Source organism: Macrobrachium nipponense, chromosome 28, assembly GCF_015104395.2.
Source record: "Macrobrachium nipponense isolate FS-2020 chromosome 28, ASM1510439v2, whole genome shotgun sequence".
NCBI classification, from domain to species: domain Eukaryota; kingdom Metazoa; phylum Arthropoda; class Malacostraca; order Decapoda; family Palaemonidae; genus Macrobrachium; species Macrobrachium nipponense.
In genome coordinates, this window is record NC_087217.1 from 48,648,394 (window position 1) to 48,671,006 (window position 22,613).

Sequence of the window (22,613 nt, forward strand, 5' to 3'; positions counted from 1 at the left end):
TTGCAGGGACGTAGTTCGTTTAAAGAAGGCGTCGGAGACAAGAGGAGACATTGGATGGGTTGAGGCATAGGAGGAGGAGGAGGAGGAGGAGAAGGAGGGGGAGGAGGTGTGTTGGGTGTGTTAGCGGAGGTCGGCAAAGTGTGTTGTGGGTTAGGTTACGAAGATCGGGTTCGCCCGACCCCGCTCCCCCACCCCCCAACCCCCCCCCCCCGGTCTACCCACCTTCCTTCTCCCCCCTCCCCCCAAAACACAACTTCCCAACTCCCCCACCCCCCACCCCCACCCACCGCACGAATCGAACAACATACCCCCAAACACTCCCGCCTCTTATAGCCCTAACATCGACAAGATGATACTTATCAGAATAGTTAGTTTTCAGTGGGATACACAGCGACACTGAAGCTGAGTGTAGATAATACTGATCGTGTGTACCATAAGATACAGATGCGCCAGACACAAACTTATACGACAAGTATACATATTATTATATATAAAGGTATAAGCCACGAAGGAAAGATAAACAACGGAGTTTCTGCATCTTTCCTTCGTGGCTTATACCTTTATTTAGGGATTCATCACGTTCCAAACTTTCGTGATTCAGTTTACATATTATTTATAATTAATTAGGTGTAGGCTTGTTGTGTTAATATAATATATATATATAAATATATATATCTATATTTATTATATATAGATTATATATAATTATGTGTATGCTTGTGTAAATATAATAAATATATATATATATATATATACATATATTTATATATATATATATATATATATATATATATATTATCACCTTGTTTCATACAGGCAATATATCTTGCAACTACTTTTGATTTGTACTCCTTGTCTTTTTATTTATTGTTACATTTTTGTTTTTTTCAGGAAGAGAGAGAGAGAGAGAGAGAGAGAGAGAGAGAGAGAGAGAGAGAGAGAGAGAGAGAGTCAGTTAACTGACCAAACTTTTAAACAAGGGCACACAAAAAGCAATTCATTGTCAATCACTACGAGACAGTGTATGGATTAGGTCAAATTATCTCTGAATTCATAAAAATCGCCGCCTATGTGAAAGTAAATAAAATTAAAGAGGAAACAGGCGAAACTTGATTAAAAGTAAATTAAAATTTAGTAATTTACTTCGCCTTGATTTATCTTACAAGAATTTTGTTGTTGTAAGATATCAGAAGAAAAATTGTACATGACGTAATTAAATAAGCTAATTTGGCTAAAGCTAACCATATCGTTGAAACGTCTTTTTGTTACGTGATGTTACTGGGATGTTACCGGGAACGTAATTCATAGCAGATTTAGTTAAGGGGAAAAAAAACCAGTCGACCATCACACCAAATGTCTATTGATTGACGGGAGCATGTGCGCGTTTGATAATGGATGTAACTGCATATGGCTGACGATACCTGCACCAAATCGCATGCGTGCACGCATGTATACGTCTAACACACATGCATATGTATATGTAAAATATTTATATGTATATTTATAAATATATATACACGTGTATGTGTATATGCATGTAATTCCGCTTTGTATGTCGAATGCATACGGTAAGCTCCAGAATGAAGTTTGTGTCAGAGAGAGAGAGAGAGAGAGAGAGAGAGAGAGAGAGAGAGAGATCGCGAAATCTGGAGCGAGCGATCAGGATGTAATATGGAACAGGAATGAATTATGGAAACTCGTCGTTTCACGGGTCGTAGGTATTTTCCATTGATTCGTCCTGAAGGACGGATTGTTGGAAATAATAATGTCCAGCATTAAACGGCCGATGTCATATATCCCCGTGATATCTCTCTCTCTCTCTCTCTCTCTCTCTCTCTCTCTCTCTCTCTCTCTCTCTCTCGTTTCATGTATAATTATAATTATATTAATTATATTTTATTCATATATACAAATGTATATATTTATATATATATAAATGTATATATATAAACTCATATACATACCCGTATATTTACATGATTATATATATATAATATATATATATATATATATATATATATATATATATATATATATATTGAGAGAGAGAGAGAGAGAGACTCTGGAAGCCCTACGGAGAAAAATATAAAGACAAATAATTTTGGAAGTATCCTTCACGCCGGCCGAAATCCTTTATAGATATCCTTTCATCGAATCGTCCTTTGAGAAGAGGGGGTGTGGTGGCGCCAATGGAAATATCCTACATTCCCCACGAGAGCAAGGACGTCCCATTTGTATTGTTCGAAAATTTATTGAAATGATCCAAGATAATAAAGAAAAGATAATTAGAAAATAATTAAGATAACTTCAGGCTGCCGTGATTTGGGTCCATCTTCGTAACTTATAGTTTAGTGTTTCTTTTTCCTTTTCCATTCTTCTTCTTCCTTCTCTCTCATTTATTCTCTTATTCTTTTGGTGTTGCGTCGCTTCGCCTGAATTTATGACGTTATCGTCTGGAAGTTTTTTTATTTTCATCTTTAATTTTTTAATTATTTTTTTTACCTTGCCTTACTAGAGAAGTAAGTGAGAATTTAGGCAACGTGATGAATTATTTTTCATTTATCTTGTGATTTAGCCGCTTGTATGAATTTATTACGCTTTATAAGAAGGTTTCCTCAATCGCTGTAAGATTTAGAAAGTAGGTTAATTGTTAAGTGGACGGCTATTTAATATTGGCACATATAAATAGGAAAATTTGATATCGCATAACTTTGTAAACGCCACAAGAGATTTTTTAACGAAGATTCTTGCTAGTATTAATACATTAGTTTATTTTACTGAACGCTTTATTTTCGATTTCTGACCTACTGGTAGTTGGGATGCCATTAATGTTTACTAAGTTTTATTAGTTACACGGAAACTTTGATGTTGCTTGGGATATCGACACTTGGCCACCAAAAGAGTATTGAAGCGAGAATTCAGTAAAAAGCTGATATTTTAATTAATAAAGAGATAAATTTTATCTCCTGAATGCACTAGTGGTTGCCGAGTGGCGGCAATTTATTTGCAGACTATGTCAAATATTTAACGTATTTTAGACACTTTTTATATTTAGACACTTCCTAATTATATATTATAATCTAGGAACAGTATAAAAAGGCTTAGTAGAAAATAAATATGTTATTGCGTATTCTGTTACTTTTTTTTTGAGATGCTGAGGGGAGGCGGGGGGAATGGAGGTCGGGAGAACTTACTGAACAAACATTGTTATTAATTACATATTTCTATGTGATCGTATACCCAGAGAGAGAGAGAGAGAGAGAGAGAGAGAGAGAGAGAGAGAGAGAGAGACCTCCCATCGAAAAATATTTATTAATTCCGAAACTCTGGATTATTGTCATGACCCGCGGAGTCCAAAATACGTCCCTCCTCTTTGTGGCACCGAATTGCAAAAGCGCAGCCACGCCCACCGACCCAAACAAACAAGCAAGCAGGCTCTCGTCATCAGCAGGAACCTCCTCTTCCTTCTTCTTCTTCTGCTCCGCTCTCTCTCTCTCTCTCTCTCTCTCTCTCTCTCTCTCTCTCTCTCTCTGCATTCCAACCTCTGGTCACGATCGCTTCCTCATCCTCGGTCACTTCTCCATCAGTCAGAAATTCTCTCTCTCTCAAATTTTGGCCCCCTTCCATGGCTAGGATGCTTATCTCCTCGCCTGGCCTCTCTCTCTCTCTCTCTCTCTCTCTCTCTCTCGTTTCATCACAGCCACAGTCACACAGCGTCTTTTAATGGTCATAGTTATTTACTACTTTATTTACTACTCAGCATCGTCAAAAGAAGACGGCTTTCTTCATTTTTGTAGTTTTTTTCTTTTCTTTCGTTTAGAAAGTCTTTTTGTGGTCAAATCGCTCCTTTTGATTTCTGATTTTCCACGGTAACCGCTTAACGTCCGGTCAGTACTACCGATCAATATCATTAATCGGTTTATAAAAGACCCGATAGATCAATTCAACGGTATTCAGCTGCACGACCGGAGTTATTCATCGTGAATTCCTTGGTCTAGTTAAATGTTATTTCATAGATTTATCTTTCTGTTTTTTTTTTTATATCGCGTTTAAAATCGTATTTTCTGTCGTTTATCACATAAAATAATATGTCTTTATTGGATAAAGTTTGTCTCGTTGTTATATTATGTATGACGCCAGTTTGTAATGTCAGATCAATCATTCCGTCAAAAAATATCCACAGTCACATATCGATGTATGTTAAATGTAGAGTGATTCCTCAGTAACTTTCGCATTATACAAAGTTCCTGTTTAGAGGTCAAAGCCGTTACGTAATTCTTATATATTCGCCAATTGTCGGATGTCCTTTTTTGTTTACTGTTAAAACTCATGCTAAAGTAGTTTTTTTTTTATACCAAACTTTATGATGATGCTACTGAAAAAAAATGCTAAAACCGCTAAGGGTCCTCCGATAATATTGTTAAATTGATATATATATATATATATATATATATATATATATATATATATATATATATATATATATATATATATATATATATAATATATACACACACGCAAGCACACAGACAGACACACACACACGCACACACACACATACGCGCGCGCGCACGCACACACACACACACACACACATATATATATATATATATATATATATATATATATATATATATATATATATGAATGTGTGCGTGTGACTGGATTGCGTTTCTAGAAAAAAATTTCATTTTACACTTTACCAAGAACTAAAAAAGCTAGAATAATGCGTCTTACTGGCATTTATTTGTTTTATGGCATTACGCAAAAAGAATAATTTGGAAGACAGTTCGTTCATCAAAAAATAGTAAACTCTAACAAAATATCCTTGCATAAATTATTATAGATGACCCTGATGATTGCAAGAGCATTCACACACACCACAAACTTCCGCCAAGGCTGACAAATCCCCAAACACAGTAGCCCCCCCCCAAAAAAGAAAAAAATACAAAGTAAAACAAAAAAATAATTAAATTAGGTATAATTCTGAACCCAGATTCTGAGATCTCTCCCAAATTCCAGAAATTTGTTGCCAACAACGAGACACCTTTACGGTGAGATCCACGTGAACACTTAACCGATAAAGTGCTAACCAATAAAGTGCCCATTAGGATTAATGAATTGACAAACAGACAAATGGGATTAGGAATATACAAACAAGCCTACGAGCCTGGAAGTAATGAGAAAACCCCTCTTAGCAAAATGGCTGGCTGGTAAGAGAGATAAGCGAGTTGCTTTTGATTGACACTGAGGAGGAATAAGGACAAACTCCTTTATTGACAAGGACAACAGGTAGTTGCAAGTGCGGGTTAAGGTAAAAATTACTCATGGGAGCATCGGTGGTAGTCTAGATCACCCGGCCGCACGCTACAAAGATTTAGCTTTAAAAGAAGTTGAAGAATTTTATGTACGTTTTGTTTAGGAGGAGCGAACTGAACCATGGTGCGGAATACAGCGAGAGAGAGAGAGAGAGAGAGAGAGAGAGAGAGAGAGAGAGTATAGTTTCTAGTTTCTGGAAATGAGCGCCCTCCCTGGTCCGTTCTGGAAGATAGGCTGTCTATTTTATACGCGAGCAGGGAGTGAAGGATGTTCACGGAAGGGGCCAGGGGGAGGGGTGGGGGGGTGAAGAAGAGGGCAGGGGGGGAGAAGGGCGAGAGTTGTAAAAAGGTTTTGGTTTTGGGAGGCGCCGACCTTATTAGCATAAACAGCTGTACTTTACGCTACAAACAATGCCCGAAGTCTGTACTTTTGTACCGGTGCCTGCCTCTGTTATGTCTTCGACAAGACCCGGGTTTAACAGGCTGCTGTGAGCGCTCGCTATTCAGTGGGTGTCCATGCGCGCGCGCACGCACACACAATATATGTACGTGTGTATATTATATATATATATATATATATATATATATTATATATATATATATATATATATGTGTGTGCGTGTGTGTGTGTGTGTGTGTGTAATGCGTACATGCAGGCCATGCTACTGAAAGCCAAAAAAAAAAAAAAAAAGCCAAAAAAAAAAAAAAAAAATTAAGTAACCAAATCACTAAATGATTTTAATACAATGAATAATAGTTTTTTCTATCCAAAGCTATATTTAAAGAATACAGATTCTGATTATCTTATTTATCGCATTTCCAAACTATTTTACCAACACTGGAATATCCAATTGATTTGATTTTCTTTCTGACTTGGATTCGATGATTTGATTTAGAACTCAGAATTGGAATGAGTTGACACAACATTGAAATGAGCAGAATTAAAATATGAATTTGGTGTGAATTTTGTCGCACAAAATTGCCAGAGATTTATTTGGCATTAAAAAGCAATATTGTTGATAAAAGATTTAAAAGACATTGAACATTGAAACGAAATTACAAGAGCAATATTTCATGAATTTTCAGTTCGAAAATTTTTTCCTTTTAAACGAATATTGTTGCTATTCTTCGGGTGCTTGAATTTCAAGTCAGTGGGCCCTGTAGAGGCTGTTTTATATGAATTGGGGGTTTGTTTACCTTCTGAATAATCAGCGTAAGATAATCTGTAAAGATGGAAAATTGTATTTGCTGTTGTATGTACTTTATCTTCATTTTACTACTGTTTGCTTTTGTTTTCTTTATCTTCTTCACATTCTATTACTAATAATAATAATAATAATAATAATAATAATAATAATAACGGATTATTAATCTGAGCATTACTGGAAGCGTTTTCAGTATAATCTGTTTAAGTAAAGTCTTTAAAAATGGGAAAAAAATGTATTTACTAATTTATCTCCGTTTTATTGTCATTCTCTTCTGTCATCTTTTTTCAGATCTAACAATAAGAATTAATAATAATAATAATAATAATAATAATAATAATAATAATAAGAATAATAATAATAATATCTGGCACACTTTTGGCAGTGTTTTTTTGTGTAATCAATGTGACATTCTTCAAAGATGAAAAAAATATATATATATATTTGCGAATTTATCTAACTGGTCTGACTTTTGTACGGGCTGTTCTGTGAGCGAGAGCCCGTGCTGGCATAAGGCCGGCTTAATCAAAACAACAACAGTCATTGACTTTTTTTTATTTATCCACATTCTAATAATAATAATAATTATATAATAATAATAATAATAATAATAATAATAATAATAATAATAATATGTTTTACTGAATACAATGTTTGCAAGAAGGTCTGATTCCAGCATACACAAATGATAAAAATAATAATAATAAAGTTACAAAAGCCATCCACATTCTAATAATAATAATAATAATAATAATAATAATAATAATAATAATAAAAATGAAGATACAAAAGCCATAATGGAATTTTTCAAGATTAGCATATCACGGACTCAAGGCAGAAGACAGACGGGGGGAGGGGGGAAAATTGTAGAAGGTCTCGTCTCCGACAAATTATTATGATTAAATACGAACACCAGCCCGTCCGCTTTTTGCCTGCGCTGTATCCTCTTCCGTCGAAAGGGGGGCGCCGTGGGAGGGGGGGTGAGGGGGAGCGGGTTATAAAAGTGCCTTCATTTCACACGATGCGGCAAAGACGAAAGAGACGAGAGTGAAGATATGGAGTACTGTACGGAACTGTTTATTAACATCGTTAATTTTTTTGTTTTTTCTCCTTTTTGCTGGATTTTTTTGGGGGTTTTGTTTGAATATTTATATTATACCCATAAAGAGATATAAGGGAAATATATAATAAAGCATTTTTGATAAAATATTTTTGACAAGTATCCTAATTAAGACAGATGTGAATGTTGGAATTCTACTCAGCAACCTAGCCGAGTCAGAAAAACAAATTATCAGAAGAAATGAAAAAGACCTTGTATAGATTAATTCGTTGTAAAATGCCATTATTTACAATATATTATATATATATATATAATATATAATATATATATAATATTATATTTGTCTTGTGGCTGTAATTTTTGGTTTTGTCTTATGTCTGGATGTTGTGTTTAATATTATTATTATCATTATTTATTTTTTAAAATTATTTGTTGCCGTAATTTTCGGTTTTGTCATGTCTGAATTTTGTGTTTATTATTATTATTATTATTATTATTATTATTATTATTATTATTATTATATTAGTATTATTATTATTATTATTATGTAACAATGGTATGCAGTACCACTGCCGACAGCGTCGTGCTTCAAAGCGATTTATTTAGCCACATAATTAAGAATTTGGGTGACACTGTGAGAAAAATATGAAGAAAAAGATACTAGGCTATAACATGAAGGCACTAAATACTTACAGGTTAAATTTAAAAAGGACATAGGAGATATGAGATAAAGTGTAGACAGATTTTAGACAGACACGCATATATGTATGTGTTTCTATATATTTACAGTAACCTAATCACTCGTTAAGGTCGCGAGCAATATAAATGATTTACTTGAGAAACAACAGTGATTCGAAATTTAAATTTGTCCTTTAAAAAAGAAAAAAAAAAAAGTTTAGCCTTGGAAACAAAATTGTTAAAAATAATAATAATGTGAATTTTGTCGAAAAAACCCCTCCCCTAATTTGGTAACTGTCGTTGAAACTGGCCGAGAAATAATGATGATTTTTGGAAATTTGGTCTTTACAAAAATTTGATGTTGAAAAATTCCAAGGAAAAAGAGATTCACTTAACAGATATTGTACGACTAAACCTTTGAATTTAAGTAAAAGGAAAGGCGGAATGATAATCCAAACTGTAATATTAGTATTAATATTGATATGTTCCATGCTACGTTAAGTCGGTATGTTGGTACAACGGATCAAGTAATTCGGAAAGGAAATTTTAAAAATTATATAACAATTTATAATTAATAACTTGGATCTTTTATTCAAGGTTAGCATAAGAAACATGAAAAAACAAAGAATACAGTAAATTGAAATGAAGTAACGTAAAATTTATTGAAGCTTAATGAGGTACCTTTGTAATATACAAAAATACATTAAACACTTGTGACATATAAAACCTATTAATCGGTACATACTACAGAGTAATGCACTATATTTACAATAACGACGAACTTTGATACCATAATCACTACAGTCGCTTAAACTAAAAAAAGAAAAAAATATTTGGTCAAAGTTACAAATTTTACACATTTCACAAAATTACTAGAACAGCGCCTGTCCATTTTCGTCGGAATCAGTACACAAGTGTTGCCGAGTTACAACACTCAATTCAGCTTTTCCTTTGATAATCCAGTTATCGGTATTGTTTTTTTGGGGGGATCATTAATCTCTTCGCAAGACAATTTACTAGTATTATCCGGAGGCAACTATCCGAGATGTATACTAATATTGCACCAGCCCCATTTATTTATTTATTTTGGGCGCACATTTATTTTGGTCGTGCGCCCAGCTTAGGTTTGGTTGGGTCAGTGAAGTTAGTTCACAGAGTATTCGGTAGGTTAGGTTAGGTTAGGGTACACATAGGTTAATTAGGTTGGGTCAGGTTAGGTTCATTCACAGATTATTCAGTAGCTTAGGTAAGGTTAGGTTAGTTCACAAATCATTCGGCAATTAAGTTAGGTGTGGTGAACATAATGAAATTATTTTCAGCACGATTCTATGGTTAGTATTTTGAGATATGGCGACCTGCTTTTTCAGTGAAGGCCCGGCACTTGGGCACTTGGGGGTCGTAATATGCAGCCCGGGACTTCCGGGACTTATGTGGAACATCTGTCAAGGTTTATAATCAAATTAGACGCGTCGGTATTGTCGTTTGGTTTTCATGAATGAGAGCAGATTAACTTAGCTGTGGTGTTAGTGAAAAAAACTTATATTATATATATATATTGAACCGTAAATTCATGAATCTGAAACGTTTCTCGCTTCCTGTAGTATTACATGCTTTGTCATAGTGTTTCGCTCGATGAGATCACAAATTTAAAATTTTCGTTTTGACAACTGTGGCAAAAATTTAAAATGCGCAACAGTCCTCAGTCCTTAGAGTTTACTTGAACACGAATGACATACTGTTTGTGCCCACGGGCCGGGCATGTCTGGAGATTTAGTGCCAGTAGTCAGGGTATATTAAAAGTAATCCAGAATATGAAAAACAGCAAGTGAAGTGAAACAAAATTGTAAAATAAAGAAAGAGAGAAAAAAGGGATAAAAAGTTAAAAGTAAAAATCGATTAAACTCGGAAGCGTCATGTTTCCCAAATGCGATCCTTATCTGCCATCAAAAGTATCCCCCCCCCCCCCCCCTAACGTGCCTGAGGTACATATGACTGAGGTGGAGTGATTGAAAGCGTTGATTCTACTGTCCAGAATCATGGAGAGAGAGAGAGAGAGAGAGAGAGAGAGAGAGAGAGAGAGAGAGAGAGACTCGCTCACTCTTCTGCCAGCCACCCATCGCATCTCTCTCTCTCTCTCTCTCTCTCGCTCTCTCTCTCTCTCCCCTTCCCATACGTTTCCGTTCGCAGGGAGAGCGGTGGCCGTCGAGTTTATTGCGCACTTTCGAAGTATTCGTTAATAAGGATCGTTAAAGCGTAGTTGGCGCGCGTATGTCAGTAGGTCCGTTCGTCGTAATTCCGTCAGCGTATTTTATGTCATTCGTCTGCGTTTTGCTTTTGCGTAATCTTGAGTGACTGCGGACAAGATGGGCGTCTCCATTCATGGTTTGATCGAATGCAGTATCTCGCGCTTTTCCGTTTAAGCTATGGGAATGGAGAGAGAGAGAGAGAGAGAGAGAGAGAGAGTGAGAAGAACGGAGGGGAGATGAGAACGAGGGAGAGAGAAGAGGAGGCGTGCCCGACAGTCTGAAAGCGCGCGCGCACACGTACATACACACACACACACCCCATCATTGCACCCCCATGCGCGATCTCGAAGTGCTGCTGGTCGGAAGAGGCATCACCATCGGATTTCGGTCGGGGCAATGCTAATGCCCGTATCTTCGGTGCCACTTATCTAGGGCGTCGTCGTGGTCGTCGTCTTCCTGGGCTCGAAGATACATAAGATACATGTCTTGAGGATACGTGAATGCATACATTAGGATCCGGGGACTAGGCAGCAGCAGCAGCAGCAATAGTATCGGCGTGTTCAGAATGCATTTCCAATTAGCGGGGAATAAGCCTTCATTTGCTCTTTCATGACCTGGCGATATTGAATGATCGCTCGCGCGATAAGCGAGCTGTGAGCATGTCGGGTCTCCTTCGGGTTCTACTTTGTATCTGCGTTGATTAACTGGGTCCGTGACATCCTCACGTGTTCCATTTGTCGTTATTTGCTGCCTGCCGTGGGTGGCTTCTTATGTTTCCTCATGATTTGGATATATCAAAATTACAGCAGTCATAGTGTTATTTATGACGCTTTTTGATAAATACAATTTAACCACCTTGTCACACTTTTGGTCGGAAAATACTGTAACTGTCAGAATGGTCCTCAGTATACTATTCAATTTTCAACTTTTTGGTTGTTTCTCAGTTTACTTGCATGTTGTACCGTGGTACCGTCCGCAATATGACGGTACTATCCTATACGATCCTACAAGCATCCTACAGCTATAGTGCTGTTATTTCGAACCTACTGCTTTTGATATTTTAGAGAAAAATATATGATTATGTATTTCATTGTGTCACTATCTTTTTCTGCGACTTAACATTAACTTTGTCGTTGGGAATAACATTCTCAAGCAATGTCGCGGAGATTTGCAAGGAGTTCCGTAATCTCGGTTGTGTCTGGTAGTAAATTCTTGCGTATGACAATGCTGGCAACCTTTTGCGACATTGGCTCGGAGATGTGTACACAGAAATATCGTCGGTCATTCCTTCGCTATAAGCGATGCGCAAAGCTTTCCTCGCCGAACGTGTCGGAGATCGGTTTTTATATATAAGAAAATGTTCTTTATATATATAAACCTTCTAAATACATAACGCTCATCTTCAAGGACGGTCAAATCCATCCTTCGGTTAGGATCTAGGTACAGGTTTTAACGCCCGGAAGAAACGCTTAAAATACAATCACTCTCAGTGGCCAGTAAATTCTACAAAACAGTTTTGAAATGAACGCCAACACACCGGAGGTGTAAAATGTGTAAAATATGGTCCCTTCGCCCTAATTCATCTTTTTCCACGCCTATCCACATAGGATAGAGGTATATTTTATATATATTTTTTGTTTCAGATATGGAATTAAGTGTATACGGCTTTGCCAGCAGCGAGTGAAAACTGAATGAGAGTTGCTTTACGTCGTAATTATATTATAAAGTCTCGGCCAGTTTTGTCAAAGCACAATAAGAATGAGCGGGAGGTGTAATTGGGGTGTAATTCACTTCTACTAGTTTGTTGCTCTTAGCTTCACCGTAAAGCAGTATACTAGTAGGAGTAGCAGTTACGCAGCACTAGTAGTGTTAGTTGTTCGAGGAACATTTCATTGTAGAAATACCATGTATTGGTTGTAACGTTGACTTTGTTATTTATATACATACTATACATATATATATATATTAGTATATATATATATATATATATATATATATATATGTATATATAGATGTGTGTGTGTATATAATTTTTATTTTTTTCACCGTAAAATAGTAGTAGTTGCTTGCAGAATATTTCATTGTAGAAATACGATGCATGGGTTTTACTGTGACCATGTTCTTATTTCCGAAACATTTCATTGTAGAAATACAATGTATTGATTGTAACGTTGACAGTGTTATTTTATATAATATATTATATATATATATAAAAGATATATATATTATATATATATATATATATAGTATATATATATATATATTCACCGTAAAATTAGTATAAGTTAGCTCGCAGAATACTTCACTATAGATATATTATATATATATATATATATATATATATATATATATATATATATATATATATAATATACTTTACCGTAAAATAGTTGTAGTTGCTTGCAGAACATTTCATCGTAGAAATACGATGCATAGGTTGCTACTGTGACCTTGTTCTTACTTCCTTCACCGTAAAATAATAGTAGTTGCTTGCAGAACATTCCATTGTAAAAATACGATGCATAGGTTTCTACTGTGACCGTGTTTCTATTTCCTTCACCGTAATATAGTAGCAGTTGCTTGTTGAGCATCTCATTATAAAATATGATACATTGGTTTATGGCGAGTTTTCGGTCGCCGTTTTTTTATAACCTAAGGAGACAGAGCGAAGGAAAACCCCATACGAAATCGGTGATTATGAAGTGGAATCGTAGCGGTGGTGGTAACGATGACGGTACTTCGTCTTCCTGGAATGGCGGTGATGACAGTAACGATAAGCCTATGAAGGTGATAATGCGGATTGATGGTACTGTAATCGCCGGGTTTGGAAGTGTTGACAATATTTTAAGAAATTAAGGAAATTTGGTAAACCTTCAGTGTCGCTCTCAGAGAGAGAGAGAGAGAGAGAGAGAGAGAGAGAGAGAGAGAGAGAGAGAGAGAGAGAGTTATTAGCGATGGTCACTATATACCTCGGGTTCCAACAGTTGCGGTAGCGTTTTCGGCCTTTTGAATTATTAACACTGCAGCTGACCGCCTTCTCTCTCTCTCTCTCTCTCTCTTGAGATTTTCATTAAAGCGAGATTTAATCCCCCCGACTCATTTTCAACTATTCACCGTGAAGACATTTTCATTTCCACTGATATATTTCCGTACCACTTCCATCTCCGATGAACGGCACCGCTCAGTACATTTTTCCGTTAATTAGTACGAGAGTAATACATATATACATACATACATATGTATAGCACATACACACACATCCGCTCCTATGGATACACCGCAACAAATAGCGGTGTTAATATCACCCGCGTAAAGAGTCGGATAATTAGATATATTTCGTGTATGATATATGCCACGGCATTTCCATTTTCTGACAGCTATGGAACACTTACAACGAGAGAGAGAGAGAGAGAGAAGAGAGAGAGAGAGAGAGAGAGAGAGAATGTTTCTGCGTAAACGTCCGTACAATCGCATGTCGTACCATCGATCTATTTAGAATTATAACATTTTCTTCGAAGTTTTTTATTTTATTTTGCGGGTTAAAAAAGAAAATAAGATGAAACAGAAAAGTTACGGACTGTGAAACATTACGTCAAGTTATTTTTACGATCGTTTTGTCGTCGTAAACTGTCGGGTATTCAAGTGTAACCCCCGAGAATTGTCAAAAATGGCTAATTATATTATTATTACTAATATTATTATTATTATTATCATTATATTATTCGTCACTACCGCCATCCAACACCACGTGCAAAGCAAGCACAACCGTTGTTCCTTCTTCGCTGTGCAAGTTGCCCCCCCCCCCCCCCCCCCCCCCCTTTTTTGCATAGCGATCGCAATGTCTCGACTGAATGCCGATATAGAGCCTTGGAAATTCACAGGCTAACGGCCAATTGCTACGGAGCATCGGATCACTACTACACGCTCCGATTATGATAATCGCCGATATAACCATTTCATTTCAGACGCTGAGGATTATCCGGGAGTTGATCAGCGACGAGAGATGATCGTCGACTCTCCGGAGATGAATTGCAATTGCTCGGCAATTTTGCGGGTGAAAAGTACCTAGTCGCTGTTTTCGGGTTTTCGGGTGGGCGACTGTAGCACGTTACGTCTTTAGGAGTGCTTCTTCTACGGGAGGTTTTTAAATTGTTACATATTAATGGGGACATATTTCATAATTTCGTTGACAGGATTGTGAAGTGATTTCGAAGGCATATTATATATATATATATATATAATATATATATATATATATATATATATATATATATATATATATATATATATATATATATATATATATATATATAATAGAAATGATACACCAAGAGGCCTGGTTGTTACATCACTCGAAGAGCCGAAATTATGTGAGAATAAAATGACTGGCGACAGTAATTCACTTTTTGCGATTACTATTCATAATAATTTCGGTAGATACTATGTTGGGGAAGGTTTTAATGGACGAGAAATTATTATACTGGCCACTTGCGCATCTTGATTATGATCGGCTTTGATCGTAGTGATAAAATCGTTGGCGTTTCTAAACTAACTTTTTTATTTTCTTTTTTGTTTTTTTTTTTTTTTTTTTTTTGTCAAACTATGGCAGTTGTAAATTATATTCCCTTCTTGTCCGAACGATTACCGGTAGATCTGTTGGTCGTTATCGTTGGACAAAATTCATCAGCCAGTTTGTCTACTGCTTTTTAAAATGATTTCCCAGACGGAAGCCTACTATTTGAGTATAGTTCTTGGGCCGGTATTCCTTAGTCGTTTGTCAAACGGAACACGCTGCGTTATGATAAAAAAGAAAAAAAAAAAGTACGGACCCTGTATAACACGACGTACCCCTAAATATGTACGTAACGTACTGCTGTAATTATAAGCGATATGGACCTCCGTATTGATAATGTACAACGGAGTGTTGAGACTTCTATGCATTTATGTATTCAGTCGCCATATTCGGTCGAGTCAAGTAAGACCACAAAGTACACAGGCTGCTTCTGGGCAGGTGTCGCACTGATCCTGATTGTTTTATTTTAGAACCCGATTGGATTTTTGTTCAGGACGTAGAACGTGATTGCGTTATATTTAGAATCTGATCACTTGTAATTTGTAACCCGTTGCATTTCATTTAAAAGAACCCGATTCCACTTAATTTAGCAATCCGATTGCTCTTAATTTAGAACCAGATAGCATTTTTAAATATTACTTAGAAACCCGATTGCAATACATTTGATGTAGAACCCGTATGCATTTTTTTTTAGAAACGATGTATTTTATTTCGAAAAGGATTGAATTTTATTTAGAACCCGGTTGCATTATATTTAAAGGGTTATTAATTATCTACCGTAGCTCGTGACTGACCGTAATAATAATTGTCAATAAATCACACCCTAGACGACATCGAAAAAGCACTGGACTTTTCAGACTAGTTTTATTTTTGTCTCCAACCGGTTGTTGTCACCTATATCTGCCAGTAGTGTACATATAAATATATATATATATATATATATATATATATATATAGAATATATATATATATGTTGTCACATACACTTGTGACTCTAACCATTTTTCTAATTCCACTGTACATGTATAATGGGTGTGACATTTTATCACGGCCTAACTATCAAATACCACCCACACGATACTCTGCTTGTCAGTTCGTAACATCTGCCTCTCTCCCTCGCAACACTTTTTTTTTTTTTTTTTTTTTAACTGTGAAGATATATACACTTCGTCTTCCATCGAACGTCATTTTATGCTTTCTGCTTTTTTTCACATTCGTTTGGCGACGCTGTTATCATAATATTTTAGATCCTACTTCCCGTGTTATTACAAGCAGATAACGGTATTTCACCCGTAGTCCATTTTGTTATATTAGCATAGAATATTATTCATGACGTGAGTATGAGTTTTGAATCCTGTGAGAGCAATTTAGGTCCTGTGGTTGTCACGCCAAGAAGATGTTGGCCAATGGAGATTTTTATATGCTATTTCGATCCTATCTCCAGTATATAAATGCTTGCATAAAGGGGTTAAAAGATTCCTTCTTTTAAATGTGACAAAACGTTAAGCTGACTGGATGTCTTTTAAGCTGTCTCGTTTTCAAAAATGGGTGAGACAATAAATTTGGATAGGCTACAGGTTATTTACATATTTTCTCTCTTGGAAAATTTAAGAAAAAAATTTTAAATAAAAAAAACGAGGTTTAATCGTTATAGAATTGCATGCAGACTTCACATTATCGAACTGATTCACATGTGTTCTGAAAAATAAAAACGCTTTCACTCCAACGAACTAATCGTTACAAGAGCAAATTGTGAATGAATTTCGCTTTCATTGCGTTGTCGCCTATTCGAGTTGTTTTTATTACTTATCAGTTGTTAGAAATAACGTTATTACTTCACCGTTGTTTTGGAGATGGATGGAACTTTGTGTTTACGTTTAAGTCACGCAGTCTGGAATTGGCCTTCGTCATTGAGCTAACGTGGAATCGTGTGGGAATCTGTCACCGGAGAACGGTGGCACCATTCACAGTGCCAGTGGTGGGTATTGGGTATATTAGTTTCTCGGCCATGCCCATACCTTGCCCTATCTGTATTTTGGCGAGGCGTAATATTTATGTTATTTACCTGTGGAATATGTTATTTAAATTACCTGTAGAAGGTGATGGCTACTACACATATATAAAATTGATATTTGGGGGGGGGCGTGTCTTACCTGAAGAAGTCGTTTTTACAGAAGAGCTTGCCTTCCCTGGAGAAGCACTTGTCGGTGAGAGAGCATCCGCAGTCGGAGCAACGGACACATTCGGCGTGCCACGTCCTATCGAGCACCGTCACCAGGAACTTGCCCGTGATGGGCTTCTGACACCCAGAACAACACACTATCATCTTGCGATATCGTCTCTCTCTCGAGCGCTCGATACTCCCGACGCTCACTGCCTCCTTAAATTTTTTTCTTTTTTCGTAATTCCCCCTCAAAAGTCTCCAGAGCCAAAAAGTAGTCGTCCTCCTCCTTTTCGAGCGAGAGGGCGCCTCTTGCCTGTGTCTCTGACCACTTCGTTTTTCCGCGTGGAGTTCTCGTCGCGAGAGATAAAGAGAGAGAAAAGATATATATAGAGCGAGCGACTGAGCGAGCGAGCTAGCGCAGCGCGGCAGCGCACGGATATACAGTTCCTCCCCAACGGACAGCGAGATACACACTGGGGAAGGTGTGAGGGGCGGCCTAAGCTACGGCAGGGAGGCGGGGCCGGCGCGACGCCCCGCCCACCGTACCATAGATCAGCCGGAGACGCCACTCATTGGTCGCCGAGCGAGTCCCGGCCGCGATGGCATCCCGCCCCCCTTACCCCCTCCCCTCCCCCCGCGTGCTCTTATCTCGCCCATCTCAGATGTCAGCCACCGATGTTCACTGTATATTACCTCTCACCCCACTATAACAACCATTAATTAGCCCCGGCCCCGTGGAAATATTCGAGCGTTGTGTCCTTCGCCAGCCCCTCGGAAACTACCAAAAGCCCTCGGCGAGTCCCCTTCTGCTGCTGCTGCCGCTGCTGCGACAGGCACCGACCGCCTCCTCCTCGTCAGGACAACAGCGGCGGCGGCGGTCACAGCAGCAGCAGCAGCAGAGGCAGAGGCAGCAGGGGCGCTTAGGGGCGGGGAAGCCGAAGGGATGGAAGGAGGCTGCTGCACACATACACACAGCATGGAGACGGGGATGGTGGGTTTGTGTGGGGGGTGGAGGGGTTGTTATGGGTAGGGGAGAGGGAGGGAGGGGGGGCAGTCATCCCCACGACACGCCAAGTAGTAGTATAACACTGCCATCAAAGCAAACAAGGAGCAGCTCTGCTGTGCCTGAGTCGAAACTTCAAGAAATGACAAGATGGTGTGTGCGTGTGTCACCTGCACGCACACACAAACCCACACACACACAATACCCCCCCCCCCCCCCCCCCCCCCCCCCCCCCCCCCCCCCCCCCCCCCCCCCCCCGCCCCGCACATACACACACAAACACTCACAAACGTATATATATAGACACCACCAATCAAGATCTCCTCTCGGGGGACGTTAATGACCTCAAGGCCTATTTGGAAGTATGGTTGGCAAGTCAGAGATTGTTCCCGTCGAGGGGGAGCGTCGCCCCCCATTCCTCATCAGCATCTCTTGGATCCACGAGAGAGAGACAGACAGAGGAGAGAAGAGAGAGAGAGAGAGAGAGAGAGAGAGAGAAATACATTTTGTGCCACAGGATTTCCGAAAGTTTGGAAGAAGGCCAAAAATGAGAGAGAGAGAGAGAGAGAGAGAGAGAGAGAGAGAGAGAGAGAGAGCCTTTTCACTCCTTAGTCTTTGATGTCGAATTTTCACCACCATTTTATGGATTTTATTTCGTAAGGAAGGGAAGGAATATATTGAAAGTTTGGCATTATATTAATAGGTAAATGACTAATAATGGTTATGTATTATATGTGACGTTTGCCCTTAAATGAATATGTATTCATGTAGTATGTATGTATGGATGTATGTATAGGATCTATATATACATATATATATATATATATATATATATATATATATATATATATATATATCTATATAATATATAACTTGATCACGAAATATATAAAACGGGATTTCATGTGTACAAATAAAGGTAATCCGACGGAGGAATATATATATATATAATATATATATATATATATATATATATATATATATATTACATATATATATACACATATATGTATACTCTATAATATATATATATAAAATATATATATATATATATATATATATATATATATATATATATATATATACACGAGAATTGCCGAGATCTTTCGGTCTTAACGACCCTTTATTAGTCTTCCCTCTGAGTAGTAAAAGGTCGTTAAGACCGAAGATCTCGAGAGTTCTCGCTGTTTTCATTTTCTTCCGTGGCATTAGTACCTTTATTATATAATATATATATTATTAATATTATATATATATATATATATAAAGATATATATATATATATATATAATATTTTTGACACGAAAATTCCATAAACTGCTTTTGTCTTCGTCGAAAATTCACAACTTATCAAATAATTTTTTTTTTTTTTTTTTTTTTTCAAATCCTTGCACATTTGCCGAACAAAACTCCCGAATAGCGTCGCGGGACATAGTTGCAGATGCGCAATTTGCGACCAGGAATTGCCTCTTCGATTCACAAGTCGTGTGGATGATAATCATAATGATAATCATATCCGAGCGGATTTTCTAAGCTCACGCCATGCTATTCATGGTTATAGACGCCACGACGAAAGTATTTCGATAATTTGTATTTCTTTTCTTTTTTCTTTTTATTTCAATACTTTTATTTTATTCTATGCTAGCATTCAGTATATACAGTGGTTCTACGTGGTCCATACCTTATGGGCCGCGGAGAAAATACTGGAAGGCTCAGGGGCCTATGGTCAGATATAGGCGTGGTTTCGGGTACTCTCTCTCTCTCTCTCTCTCTCTCTCGTATATTCCTTGCGCCGATGTAGTTGAGTTTTTGGGAGTTACGAGGATGATGTTATTTCGTTTTGACAACGTGGTATCGGAATGTGTCTCTCTCTCTCTCTCTCTCTCTCTCTCTCTCTCTCTCTCTTATATTCCTTGCGCCGATGAAGTTGAGTTAGGGGAACTTATATATGTGATGCTATTTTGCATTGAAGGATTGGGTAGAGTATTTATAAGGATACAATCAAGTCAACCTTTATAAGTGTACTTGAGTGTAGATAAGAATTTTTATCACATATATATACGCATTAAGCTACAAATGTCCTTTAATGTCCAATTCGCTCTACCTTGGAATTAATATATTCTCATATGTATGTTAACGGAAGGGGAATTTTCTTTATTATTTAATAATTTCGTCCTCTCGTGGATTCGAACTAGCGCACAGAGGAGAAATCAGGACTTCAGCGACGTACGTCTTTACCGACTCGGCCAACAAGTGATACGTGCGCGCTTTGACACACACACGCATATATATATAATATATATATATATAGTAGATATATTATATATATATATATATATATAGCTCTGACCAAATGAAACATGTTTCATTTCCCTTTATTGACGATTTTCCGATAGTTTTAAAAACTAGCGCCAGAAAAGAAGCTTCCGGAATTCCGTTCTCAGAGAGAAGAGAGAGAGAGAGAGAGAGAGAGAGAGGAGAAAAAGATGAAATTGCGTGACGCGTCCATTACAGCTTCTCGTGAGTACTGTAACGGAAAGGTGCGATAAAAAGTTATGGTTTAAGAATTTTCATTCTCTCTCTCTCTCTCTCTCGTCTGTAATTTGTGTTCGGTTACGGAAGAAGATTTTTGCATCCATTCCTGTTCGGTGAAGATTGGGGGTTGGGGGATGGGGTTGAAGGAAAAGTTCGGGGGAAAATTGAATGATTAAGTTGGGCGTTGGAAAGTTTCCTCATTCCTCTCTCTTCTCTCTCTCTCTCTCTCTCTCTCTCTCTCTCTCTCTCTCTCTCTCTCTCTCTTTGTGCTTTGTCATTTAATAAGTATTTCTTTATTTTCCTGCTTTCTCTTGTCACCACTAGTAATCATGGCATATATAATTACATGTGTGTGCATGTATTTGTATATATTGTGTATATATATATGCAATATAAATATATATATATTAATATATACATATATTTATATGTGATATATATATATATTATATATAGATATAATATAGCATATATATATGCATATATACATATATATATATATATGGTATATATATATATATATATATATATATATATATATATATATATATATATATATATAAACCGGAAGATCATGGTTATTTTACCACAACTAGATATTGGAAAAAGCAAAAATATGAAAATATATGAAAAACAAAAATCGAACATATCTCTCATCGCCGAACCCGTAAATATTTAGAAAATAAGCCACGTTGAAAATGACATAAGGATGAGCGGATGAGATGTATGGTGAAGATACGGTTGATAATGAGAGCGTTGATGATGATTGATGGTGAAAGGGGGGAGGGGCGGGGGTTGGAGGGGGGGAGTAATGAGAATAGGCGACTAATAGGGGTATATATAAAAAAAGGAATATAGAGGAGGGTGTGATGGAGACGAATTATCGAGGGTGGGGGGTGGTGGTGCGTGGGGAGGGGATGCACTGGTAGAAAAGGGGTGTAAGTGAGTTTTAAAATGGAGATCGAAATTGAGATGTATGCGTTTTGGGTTTTTTTGTTTTTTATTCTTAAAAATTTTTTTAAAGTTTTTTTTTTCACTCATACATTTCCGTTTTTATGTCTTACGCCACTTATTCACGCGTTATTTTGATAATGTTTTCTTATTATGCCGGTGTAGTTTTTTTACAAGTCCGTAATAATAATGATGATGATAATAATAATAATAATAATAATAATAATAATAATAATAATAATAATAATAATAATTATTATTATTATTATTATTATTATTATTATTATTATTATTATTATTATATTATTATTATTATTATTATCGTACTGTGTTTTCACGCATTTTTCATTTTTCATTAGGGACATAATAATAATAATAATAATAAAATAATAATAATAATATATAATAATAATAATAATAATAATAATAATAATCTAATAATAATAATACATAATAATAATAATAATAATAATAGAATAATATATTCGTCAGTACTGTTATTATTATTATTATTATTATTAAGATTATTAAAGCGGTCATGCAGTGCGTCTTATATTTCCTATAGGTATGCTTGCGAAGACTTCGTGTATAAGGTCGGGACCATCTTGAACGTATAAGATGTTGACCGCAAATTGCAGGTGATGACGCCGTTACCTTTTGCGCTCTGGTTGTTCGAGCGTTTTATACATACATACATACACACATACCATACATATATAATATATTATATATATATATATAGTATATTATATATATATATATATATATATATATATATATATAAACAAAGCAGTGTACGAACTTTTGGCGGAGTGAACCGAAATCCAGTGACTTGCGGTATAATAATAATAATAATAATAATAATAATAATAATAATAAT

The 22,613-nt window shown here is 36.6% G+C and overlaps 1 protein-coding gene across 1 annotated transcript in view; it reads right to left on the bottom strand.

Moving 5' to 3' along the window:
* Positions 1 to 17,826, bottom strand: part of LOC135201735 (LIM/homeobox protein Lhx5-like) — a 92,315-nt gene extending 74,489 nt beyond the window's left edge. The window contains 1 exon segment of the mRNA XM_064230946.1: positions 17,234 to 17,826. Within this exon segment, the coding sequence (XP_064087016.1) occupies positions 17,234 to 17,406 (173 nt within the window). The 5' untranslated portion in view covers positions 17,407 to 17,826.
* Between the last annotated feature and the right edge of the window lie 4,787 nt (positions 17,827 to 22,613).